Genomic DNA, 12,440 nt, shown 5'->3' with positions numbered 1-12,440 from the left:
TTCATAACGCTGCCACTATGATAATTAACCTAACATTTGGCGATAGTAATTTGTGTTCGTAAATAAACAAATCCGGTTTTTGTGTCGCGTTTTTGAAATTATTGTGGTTGTTTCGAACTTTTATGAATTTATAAAACTGACCAGTCATGAGCCGACGTAAGAAAGTCAAGGTAAGAAGACAACTTTTATTAATAGGGATTAATTTGGTTATTTTATCCGAGACGAAGTCTTGCCTCTCAAAATTTTAGTATTTTTTATAGTACCGTGTAGCTTTGATTAGAGATTGATTGATTTGATATTTATATCTAGAAATTATATGAGGAATTCTCCATTCCTTTGGGGTTTTTTCTCCATTTCCGCATCTTTCATATGGAATTTTTAACATTTGTGTTAGTTTGGATTGTCTGTATCTTGGGGGACATATTCCACTTTCTCGCGACCTTTCTGTTTGATTTCTTATATTATTCTTGTCAGTCTACATCCTTCTTCTCTAGGAATCCTTCGCATATTCGCTTTTTCTCTTTAATGTGTTGGTATTCTTCCTCAGGTGTTCTATCGATTTGTGTTCATTTCTCTTCTAAACTTTTCAAAACAGTTATTTTGTACTATTCTGCTGTCAGTGCTGGATCTAGGGGGGCCACGGGGACTATAGCGCCTAACGATGTCGGGGGCCTCGAAATTACTAAAAAATCGATCCCCGCGAGGTTGCAAATACATTTATAAAGTGTTTGGGTCAATAATCAGGAAGAAATTGCCGATAAAGGTCGTAAACGTTCAAAAAACGTTTAAAATTTACCAAAAATGTCTATTATTTCGGATCTGAAACTTCTAGCATGTTTTTCAATTAGTTCAATGAATTCCTCGCGTCCGTGATCGAAAATGATGTAAAATTTAAGACATTTTGAAAACATTTTCGTTTTTTCAAACAATCGACCCCGACCCCTGGAAAAATTTCGGCAAAAAGTCAAAATGTCACATGCGTGTTTTTTAAGCTCAACCGATTCCTTTCGACGTAAGAATAATAATAATAATAATACTATTGCTTTATTTCAAATCACAAAATGAACACAGAATGAATCACAAAACAAAACAAAATGAAATGACGTCAAAAAGGGCACACAGTTTCACACATCGGGATAAAAGTCTCGTAAACTATAGGGTTCCAAACCTATTACCAGATTTTTAATTTCCGTTCTGAACAATTTTTGGGAGGAAATATCTTTTATTCTGGCTGGAAGACAATTAAACAATTTTATACACATATGCTGGGGACACCTTTCGGTGAGCGATAACCTATGTGTCATACAACCGATATCCAATGCTCTGGTGCTATACTTGTGTTTTTGTCTAATGTAAAAAAGGTTCTTGTTTCTAAATAAGAACATTAGACATTTGTATATATAGACTGTAAACCGTGATTATCTTGAAGGTCTTAAAGACCGATCTACAACTTTGCAAGTAACTCATTTTCTTTATAATTCTTTTGTGAATGACAAAAATACGCGGGATCATACAGTCTTTCCCCCAAAATATAGTACTATATTTAAGGACAGATACAAAATTCGCAAATTACAATATCCTAAGTGAGTTTTCGTTTATGTACTTACTAACAACCCTACTGCCATAACAAATGGAGTTTAGTTTTTTACTTAAATTGTTTATATGGACTGACCCACCAAGATGTTCATTTATGTGAATGCCTAAAAATTTTTCATTTTCCATTATATTTACTTCCTTCTTACCAAGCTCCATATGTAACGGCCCTATTACTTTATTCTGTCTTGTTCGAAACAGCAGTACATTCGTTTTATATTTATTTAGAATAAGTTTATTTGGTACGAACTGTAACTAAATTAAAGAATTTCTCGGCCGTTAAAGTTAGGTCTTGCAGATTTTTACATCCAATGATTAAATTTGTGTCGTCGGCGTAGTTTACCATATGTTGGCTAGAAGTAGAAGGTCGCAAATATGCATTAATAAAGTTTGGGTCAATAATAAGCAAGAAATCGTCTGCTGAAAATCGTAAACTCTCAAAAAACGCTTAAAATATGCCGAAAATGTCTATTATTTCGGAACCGAAACTTCTAGCAGGTTTTTCAATGAGTTCCATGAATTCCTCGCGTCCGTGAGCTGAAAATGATGTAAAATACAAGACATTTTTTCAATAAATTGACCCCCACCTTTGAAAAAATTTCCAAAGAAGGTCACAAAAATGCATTTATAAAGTGGTTGGGTTAATAATAAGGAAGAAATCGTCGGTTAAAGATCGTGACCGCTCAAAAAACGCTTAAAATGTTTTTCAATGAGTTCGATGTTTTAATTAAATCAATTAAACCCACACGCCACCCATAATTGGTTTTCTTTGGATGTTACGAATCCGCGGTCTGCTCCCATGTTTATTTTTACATCAACGTCTTGAATCTTCATGTGCGAAAAAGTTTACTGAATTTTTATGTTTAAAAATGTGTTGGACCAACGCTCAACATACTGTTTTCATAGTAATCAAGAACTTCGCGATTATGGAATCTTAGACTTATTTTGCTTTACTCTTTAGATACTTAATTAATTTGGTTTGATTTTCAGTGCATTTTACTTCGCTTTTAACACCTCATTTAACAGTTCTATTTAGCGCATTCAGCGAATATTTGATCATCCGTGTGCTTAATTGCAATTGCAGTACGCTGTTATGTACGTTAGTTATCCATAAGTAAATCTTGTTTCAAAAACCCGCTTTTATGGCGCATGCGATCACGTTCTGTTCTCTATATCTGTATCTTCTCTATATTATATTTGACTTCAGTACTTTTTATTCCACTTTGATCTGTATGCTGTCTTTTGAGCCGCCTGTTAATTTTCAAAACGCGTGCACCTAGAATGTATAGATAGCGTGTCTATCGTTTGAAAAAAATATTTGAAGAAATTGTCTCTTTTGTATGGATGGTAGTGCATATTAAAACCAATATATTTGCTTTAGAACTTTGACATTAAAGACGAGAAAGAGGAAAAACCCATTTCAACGGAGCCGGAGGCTCTAGACGTTCAAGATAAGCCAAAAGCGGCGGTGAATGAAAAGCGACCGGGCCCCAGCACTAGCAAAGGAAATGCGACTAGGAAAGATAAAAAAGATGACTCAAAAAAAGAAAAAGATGATGATAAACAAGATATTGACTCGGAGCTTGATGACCCGGTTATTAAGGAACTATTTTCCGGCCTTGATGGGGCTGCTTTTCAAAGCAGGATGCCTTTCGACAAATTGACTTCAACAGAGGCTGCAAGTTTTCCTGGTTAGGGTTTTACAGTATTCACAAATCTGAATTCAAACTTTCTCTGAAAACGGTTGATTTTTTGATACATTATAGTCTGAACATAAACAACGACTTTAAACTTTATTTATTGCATTTTGCAATGACTCAAAGTTTTTATTTATACTTAAACTAACTCGATGATGAAATTTATGAAAAATGTTGAAAATGTGCAATTAGCACAAAAAAATTCACCAAAAGTACAATTAATCTGTTATAACCACTGTTCACCTTTCAACGTTTTATTTTATTTTTCTTAATATTTCTGTTCTCTTCAACAACTTACATTCATTTAATTCATATCATTGTGTAACCGGTGATATGAGTTGTTATTGCAGATATTGCCAGTGCAGCTCTACAAACAATTAAAGTCTACTTGAATATACGAAACCGAATACTCCAAATGTGGCTGAATAATCCAAAACAACAGTTGATTTTGGACAATGTCATTGAAAATATGGAGCCCCCCTTCAATAGTGACCTGCCGCTGCTCAAGAGAATTCACGCGTTTTTAGAGAGGAACGGATTTATTAACTTTGGGATTTTTAAAAGGTACTTAACCAAAAAAAAAAACAGGGGCGAAGTTGCAAAAGTCCAGATTTATTTTCAGATTGCAACCAATTCCCAGCAAAAAATATGGCAAAGTTATTGTGATTGGGGCAGGCATCGCTGGACTGGCAGCAGCTCAACAACTTCAACAGTTCGGCTTGGAAGTTATCGTTTTGGAATCTCGAGACCGAGTTGGTGGACGGATCGCTACTTTTAGAAAAGGCAACTTTTGACTATAACCGCTATAATTTGATAATGGCCTTGCGTGAAAATCGTGATCAATTTATTTGTTTTAGGGGACTACATTGCGGACCTGGGCGCTATGGTGGTAACTGGCCTTGGAGGCAATCCAGTAACAACGCTAAGCAAGCAGATTGATATGGAGCTGCATAGGATTAGGCAAAAATGCCCCCTGTATCAGTCCTGTGGCATTACAGTCGATAAGGATAAAGATGAAATGGTCGAGAGAGAATTCAATAGGTATTATTACAGACTCAAGATCAACCTCAATCACCTACTGATCCAAGCGTATTCGCTTTGTAGATGTTTCCAATCTCGTTCCTTAAATGTTGGAAGGTTTTCGCTTGAATTCAAGGGGCCGTAATCGGGTTGGTTTCACATGAAAGTACAACAAAAACACATTGATTGAGTAAAACTTTGCAAATACATAAATCCCTTATCAGGATATTTTCTTCTTGAAACAGTCCAACTTAAGATTGTAGCTCGAAACTTTAGACGGCTGAAATCTTGGAAATGTCAAGAGAAAAGCTTAATTTTCACAGAAAAAGGACGCTAATTTGTTAAAAGACGTGTAATTTCATTTTAAAGAAGTCCATTTAGTCCAAAAGACGCTCGCCGTTCTTGTAGTGTCGGTAATCAACCAGAGCTAGTAGAAATCCTCCTAGTAGAAAATCCTACATATAGGGTGGATTTTAAGTGCGATAGAGTCAATTATTTCCGATGGTGTTAAACTTTCGAAAAATTGTTTCATATAAAAGTTGTTGACGCAAAGTGCGCACATTTTAAAAATCAATCACCACAGATCCGTTAAGAATTCTATTGAACCAAAATATTAATACATTGCACAGGGTGTTAACAATGTGGACTTCAATCTAAAACTTTTTAACGCAATATAGCTTTTGTTTTTCAAATGGAAGTACGTGTATATTAATACGTCAATAGATAGACATTAATACGTCAATAGACAACAAAGTTACAAATGTGCATTTACACTTTAAGCTGTGAAATCAACCGTTTTCAAATCATAATTTATTTTATTTAAAAATTTCAAAAAATTGCTACATTTTGTAAGGTGGCTATGGAAGTCAATAAATAAGTATCAAAATTTGAATTGCCACGTTCAATTGATCATTCACCTAATTATATCAAGGAAAAAATGTGGTATATACTTGATGGAGCTCCAGTTCACCATACAGCTCAAATTCATGAGTACCTAAATAATTAATTTTCTGAGAGGTGGATCGGTTTAGTGGCCACCTCGTTCACCTGATTTGACAAAAATGGATTTCTTTTAATGGGCTTACGTCAAAAACGAAAATATAAAATAACTCCAACTACAAAAGATGACATGAAGAAACGAATCACAATTGTTTTTCGAAGCATCAATAATATTGTTTTGAACTGCGTTAGCGATTCATTTCAAAAACGTAGATATTAATAGTTGCTTAAATGTCAACGGAAATCTATATTGAACATTTATTTTAAAATATCACTGTAGGTATAATTTTATATTTTATAGACGTATGCAGTTTTATTGCATTTTTTGCTATGAAATTCCAAGTATTTTATAAGACGTTGCACTTTTCGTCACGTGATTATGGCACGTATTTTGACATTTATGTAATTAATTCCATAGCCACCTTACAAAATGTAGCAATTTTTTGAAATTTTTAAATAAAATAATTGATAATTTGAAAACGGTTGATTTCACAGCTTAAAGTGTAAATGCAAATTTGTAGCTTTGTAAATTGTCTATCTAATGACGTTGTTAACACCCTGTCTCAGAAAAGCGAGGCAAGATCAAAGTTTATTTTTTTAAATAGAACTACCCATTTTTTATTAGCTCATGGAATGCAGCTTGAAACGCTGCATATGCACCGTAAATTGTTTTTTTCTTACTTGCGACGTTGGCAGATTATCGCCATTTTAGTAAAATTTAGCTTAAAAACATGGTATCTAAAAATTCATTGAAGAAGAAAAAAAAGCAGTTAAAAATACAAAAAAATACGACTTCCCAATCACCACAGATTCGTTAAGAATGCTATTGAACCAAAATATCAATACAATGTACAATATTGTACAGACTGTTAACAATGTGGACTTAAATCTAAAACTTTTTAATGCAATATAACTTTTGTTTTTCAAATGGAAGTACCTGTATATTAGTACGTCATGAGATAGACAATTTACAAAGTTACAAATTTGCGTTTACACTTTAAGCTGTGAAATCAGCCGTTTTCAAATTATAATTTATTTTATTTAAACATTTCAAAAAGTTGTTACATTTTGTAAAGTGGCTCTGGAATTCAAAAAATACGTGTCAAAATTTGATGATTATTGACATATCAATCTTGACATATCGATTTACATTTAGTATATGACGACTAGTTTAAAAGTCAGCCATATTATTAAAAAACTCTTAAACAAATATGAATTTTTCTAAAGAATAATTAGTGGATATAGTGTTTATACTAGGTGCTAGTGATAAAAACTGTACGCTCGCTACGCGACTTTATTATCAACATTTTCCTGAAAGAAGAGAACCGCATAAAAAGGAGAGAACGAACGAAAGAAGAGAACCGCAGGCCAATGAATTGGCAGTTTGATTAAAAGTAACTGAAAATCCTCATTCGTCCCAGAGAATGATTGCTAATGAAACAGATATCGGCCGATCTACTATACAAAAAATATTGGTAAAAATAAAATTCATCCATATCACATGTTCTGTATAGAGTTAGATGTTGTGAATGGGCCAGGCGCAAAATTGGGGAAGACAGATATTTTTTTAATTATGCATTATTTGCTGGTGAAGCAACTTTTTATAAAAATGAAATTGTTAATAGACATAATTTCCATATATATATAAATAATCTTTATTTCCTATAGAAAAAGGCTATCGACCCAATCGGTCATTCTGCCCTTGTGTAGTACATATGTATCTTAGCCTAGCTTATCCTAAAATTAATTCCTATTCCTAACACTCGTATCAACTAATCAGTAATAAAAAAAGAAAATTCTTGGCTTCCAAAACAAACAGGTCTTAGTCGTTAGTTCAGTTGCGTTTGTAGGTGTTCTAGTAAAGTATCTGTTGGGGAACGAAGACGGGAATGTTTTGTCTGTCTTGTTAGGCAAAGGGGATTCAGTATGGTTAAGTTGTGGGGGTTGTTTGTCCATTTTGTCTGTAAGTGTATTAGTCTCCGAAATTTTTGTCATGTTTGTGCGTTCGTATAGCAGTTGGTTGGAAGGGTTGTGCAGTGGGTTTTGGGGGTGTCTTATTCGTGTTATTAGTCTTAGTGCAATTTGTTCTGTTGTTTGTACGTATCGTTTTGTCCTTTCTGTTCCGTCGGCCATGAGTATATGTCCGTAGTCCAAGAGGGGTCTGCAGATCGCTTTGTATATTTTTGTCGCGGTATCTGTACTAATTCCTTTGTTTTTGTATGTTAGTGAGCGAAAGTGTTTTGTTCTTTTTATCGTTTCTGTTCTGATGTTTCGTATGTGTTTAGTAAATTTAAGTTTCTGGTCAATTGTAATTCCAAGGTATTTTACGTAGTTTTTTGGTTCTGTCGTTTGGCCGTCTGCAGTTATTGTAGGGGAGTCAGCGTTGAGTCTGTGGTTTGTAAGCAGAAGTTGATTTTTTGAAGCGTTTGGTGTTAGTCTCCATTTATAGAACCATGTCATTGTGTTGTTTGTTAGTGTTTGAAATCTTTGAGCTGATTTCTCAGTAGTTTTCTCATGTACAATATGTGCTGTGTCGTCTGCGTATTGTAATATGTAAGCCGTGTTGTCTATTTTATTTTTGTCCTGCTTGTTGGGGTTGTATATGTCGTGACAGTATATGTTATAAAGGAACGGCGAGAGAGGTGATCCTTGCGGTAGTCCTTGTTCAGGGCGGAAAGAAAAGGAGAGTGTGTTGTCTATGCGAACTTGCAGTTGTCTATTTTCCAGTATATTTCTATTTGTGTATAGTAAATATTTTGGTGTATTAAGTCTATGCAGTTTGTATAGTAGTTTGTGCCAGACACTGTCGAAAGCTTTGTTGATGTCCATGAACAGACACGCTGTCTTGTTCCCGTTGCGGTGTGTTGCTTGTATGTTGTTGGTTAAGACGAAAAGTGGGTATATAGTCGAATGCTTTGTTTTACATCCAAATTGATACGGTGGTATGTATTGTCCAATTTTATCTTAAAGTATGTTTTTAATACTGAGTTCGAACATTTTACTTATTACCGGGGGTAGTGTGATGGGTCTAAAGTTTTGTGTTTGTGTGTTGTCAAGTCCATTTTTGGGGATAGGTATTATTATGCCAGTTTTCCAGGCGTCAGGTATGGTGTTTTATTGGATGCAATTGTTGAGTAGGTCTAGTATAAGCTTGTGGGTCTGAGGAGTTAAGTTTTTCAGCATTTTGCTTTTACTTTTTTCATTTCCAGGTGCAGTGTTTTTCAGATGAGCAAGCGCTTCTTCGTACCCATTGTCAAAAATTCGGGGAAATGTGTCGCTGGTATCCGTCAAAGAATTTGTCGTACCAGTCGTTTAATAGAGTCCAGATTTCGTCGTCAAAGTTAGGGTTAGTTGACATTTTAAAAGCCCTCTGGAAGTGTCTGGCGAATGCGTTGGCTTTGTCCTGGTCGGTGTCTTGTTCTGTGCCATTTTCGTTAATGATGCCGATCGGGTTGGTTTTTTTGTATCGAGATTGTTTTTTTTTTATTTTTTGCCAGTATGTTTTTCCGTTGTCATGTTCTATTTCCTGGCATGCCTCCAGTCATTGGTCTTGTCTGTATTGGTTTATTAATATCTTCACGTTTCTGTTAAGTTCGTTAAGTTTCGTCTTTAATTCCTTTTCTTGTGTGTGCGTATATAGTCTGTACAGTTCTCGCTTTCGTTTAATTGGTCTCAGTATAAATTTTGGTAAAGTATGTTGGTAAAATGTGTTCTTATTTGAGGAGAAAAATTTTCTATTGCCGATGTCAGTTGTTCTTGTCAATTTTCTATAGAAGGTGTAATTGTCTGCAGTTGAATGTATTCGTGTATTTGTCGTTGGACTTTTCCTATATCTGTTTTGTTTAAGTCAAGTTTTTTTACATTCCCTTTTGTACTAACTATAGGTTGCTTTTGCTGGATGTTAATTTCAAACGTTATGGCCAGATGGTCGGATTCAAGTTCATTTGTTAGATTAACGTTGTTTATAATATTCGTGAGGTTTGCTGTGTGGAGTAATACGTCCGGTGTCGAGTCTTAGTTCTGTGGCATCAGAAATGTTGGTGGGGTTTGTTTTTTAATAAAGTCTGAATTGCCTAGAAACCTGTTTAACTGTATTTTCTTGTTTCTGTTCATGTTTAAGGTGTCCAATGATTATAGAATACCTGTAGAGACATGCTTTAGTCAGTATGTTTTGTTCGATGTCTGAGTGGGGATGTATATATACGAGGAATATATGAATATAGTCGTTTATGTAAGGTGTAGTGAAGTGAAGACAGTCATTTAAGGGGTTATTAAGAGAAGGAGGGTTTGCCTAATTTGATTTTTCGTTTTAAAAATGTTATTGCTCCCCCTCTGGCATTGCTAATGGTGTTGCCGTGCCTGCAGATGAACTGCCAGTCTCTCTACCTCGGTGTTTGTCCTATTTTAGTTTTGGTTTCCACAAACATACAACCGTCCGTCTCGTTTTGTTCTATATAGTTGTAAATAAGATGTTTTGTAGTAAAGTAACTGAAAATCCTCATTCGTCCCAGAGAATGATTGCTAATGAAACAGATATCGGCAGATCCACTATACAAAAAATATTGGTAAAAAATAAAATTCATCCATATCACATCTAGTTAATGCAGGAACTTAACAACCAGGACTATGTAACTATATAGAGTTAGATGTTGTGAATGGGTCAGGCGCAAAATTGGGGAAGGCAGATGTTTTTTTAATTATGTATTATTTTCTGGTGAAACAACTTTTCATAAAAATGGAATTGTTAATAGACATAATTTCCATTATTATGAAAATACCAAGCTTTATTTTATAAGAACAAATAGTCAAACCCGTTGGTCATTGAATACTTGAAGTGGTATTATCGGAAATTATTTATAATGGGCCTTGCGTTTTCTATGGAAGAGTAACTGGAAGAATTTATTTAAATTTTTTACAAAATGAATTGCCACGGTTAATTGATCATTAACCTAATTATATCAAGGAAACAACTTAAAAACCACCCTGTACATGCAAGGTATTTTTCGAAAATTTTACCACAACTTGCAAATTTTCTAGTACAGAGTATAGTAGTCTAAGTAGCGCTGATTTTTCAAAAATTCTCAATGTCGGGGGTTTGTCCAAAATTCGTAATGACAAAAATGCAGCATCTAAAGGTAAAAAAGGTACCAACCTTTTTTTAGTGTTGGAAAACTGCAGTAATTATGCTTTTATCCATTTATATTTGAACCTGCTTAGCATCAAAATTAGCTTGCAAAGTTTTACTCTTTCACTGTTGACAGAATCAATTTCAACGCGTAAGTTTTTATCTTCATGGTAAATAATGGACGAATATTAATGCTACCACTATATTCAATAAATAATTTCATCATCATTATTCCTCTAATCAACTGTAAGCTTCTTCTCGTCTAATAATTGCTTTTCAATTTCGCCACAAAATTAGCATTGATGTTGTATTCTTCTAATGTACGTTTTTTATTTCAGACTGCTTGAGGCAACATCATACCTCTCGCATCAGCTGGATTTTAACTATGCTGGAAACAAGCCCGTAAGTCTGGGACAAGCATTGGAATGGGTCATCAAACTTCAAGAGAAACATGTGAAGGAAAAGCAAATCAATCATCTGAAGTCGGTGATTGAGCTTCAAGTAAATATTCCGGATAATTTGTTGTGGAACACTGCTGCATTTTTAACGTCGCTCGTTTTCCGTTCTAGGACAAACTGAAGGAAAATCACAATTCCCGTATACGCATTAAGGAATCCATGCAAGAAATTCATGTCAAATTTAAAGAACTGTCTGATCTTGACGACAAAAGGGATTTGGATCAGGAGTTTGAGTTCAGGAGCGGTCGAAGGTAAGAAAAATATAGGAATAAACTTTTTAGATATATTTTGCCGATAATTTGTTTTTTTCGGTACTAGAGTTTTGTGATTTTGAGCGTTTTTCGATTAGAACTTTCAGTTTATTTGCCCAGAAATTTGCTCCTGCACTATTATTCTGAATACGGCTTTAGTCAATTTCTCACATTAGAAACCACATTTTATTACGCCCAATCGATAAATAATTTTCTCCTTTATACAATTAATTTTTTTTATTTTGAAATAAACTAATTGTACTTCCTTTAAAGGTATCTCCATATAAAGTTCTCCAAATGTTTGCAAAAATGAACAATCTCAAGAGTCCTTAATTCGATATTTTTTCTCCTTCTAGGGACCTGAATGCTCTAGCTAGAGAATGGGATGAACTCAAAGTGGAGGAAAAAGATATTGAGGCCAAATTGGCCGAGTTAGAAGCGTCACCACCAAGGTATGTATTATTACTTTTGTGCCTAATTAGGTAAAGCAGGAACAAATTAGAGCTCAAGTTTTCCATATGAAAATAGATATTTTTTATTTTATTTTTGGTCTAAAAATTTAATGTTACTGTTTAATTATTTGAACATTTATTAACTCGCGCTGAGTAGTAAATTTATTGTACAAAATCTCCCTGTATACCTATTTAATATTTGCTTTACCAGAAGGGTTATTTGTTGCGTTTTCGAAATGTAAGTAAGAATCACGCCTTGTTTGACGGCTCTTACCATCCCAAACACGACCTTTTTAATAAATATAGTACATTTTCAGACTGTTCAATCGGACAGCAAAGTTAAATCAACATTCATTGGCCGCATACCAATACAGGGTCCGTCTTTGGGAGCTTACACTAGAAGTATTCGCCAAACCAAAATTACCAGAGTTCTGAATATTTCAATACAAGGTAACGATGTTGGGGCTAACTCATCTAAAATATTTTTAAGGCGGTACCACTTCCGGTTATACCGAAAGTAGGTACTTACTCGTTTCTTTTAAATGGAATAATGTATTATTACATTTTTGGGTTCACTGTCGGATGTTTGGGTCATTTTGTTAAATGAACTGGGTACGAAATTTCAACCGTTGTGGAATAATATCCATTTTTCCAAAAAAATTGACGGGTGCAGGCTTGGAAATAATTCGTTGTTTTTAGAAACTTCTTTTTGGGTATTTCGCATCAAAAATTTGACAGAATTTCCTCATGTCTTTTATTACATATTGATAAATAGTGCTCCTATTTCGCAATAAGAACGAATTATTTATCAAAAAGTAATCAAGAACTATCACCTAGAGGGTATC

The 12,440-nt window shown here is 34.4% G+C and overlaps 1 protein-coding gene across 5 annotated transcripts in view; it reads left to right on the top strand.

The window, feature by feature from the left end:
* Positions 1-17: 17 nt before the first annotated feature.
* LOC109547044 (lysine-specific histone demethylase 1A) overlaps positions 18-12,440 on the top strand; it is a 235,562-nt gene continuing 223,139 nt past the window's right edge. For 3 of the 5 annotated variants that reach the window (XM_019897716.2, XM_019897714.2, XM_019918264.2), the window contains exons 1-9: positions 18-170; positions 2,975-3,284; positions 3,641-3,854; positions 3,913-4,073; positions 4,148-4,331; positions 10,773-10,935; positions 11,004-11,143; positions 11,500-11,595; positions 11,913-11,933. In XM_019897716.2, the coding sequence (XP_019753275.1) occupies positions 147-170; positions 2,975-3,284; positions 3,641-3,854; positions 3,913-4,073; positions 4,148-4,331; positions 10,773-10,935; positions 11,004-11,143; positions 11,500-11,595; positions 11,913-11,933 (1,313 nt within the window). In that variant the 5' untranslated portion in view covers positions 18-146. The remainder of the gene's footprint in view (positions 171-2,974; positions 3,285-3,640; positions 3,855-3,912; positions 4,074-4,147; positions 4,332-10,772; positions 10,936-11,003; positions 11,144-11,499; positions 11,596-11,912; positions 11,934-12,440) is intronic. The other 2 variants (XM_019897715.2, XM_048661821.1) reach the window with 1 other exon arrangement.

Source organism: Dendroctonus ponderosae, unplaced genomic scaffold (assembly GCF_020466585.1).
Source record: "Dendroctonus ponderosae isolate FM_Combo_2020 unplaced genomic scaffold, Dpon_F_20191213v2 Dpon_F_20191213_1, whole genome shotgun sequence".
Taxonomy (NCBI): domain Eukaryota; kingdom Metazoa; phylum Arthropoda; class Insecta; order Coleoptera; family Curculionidae; genus Dendroctonus; species Dendroctonus ponderosae.
Note: the sequence above shows the minus strand (reverse complement) of the source record. Positions and strands in the feature narration are given on the sequence as shown.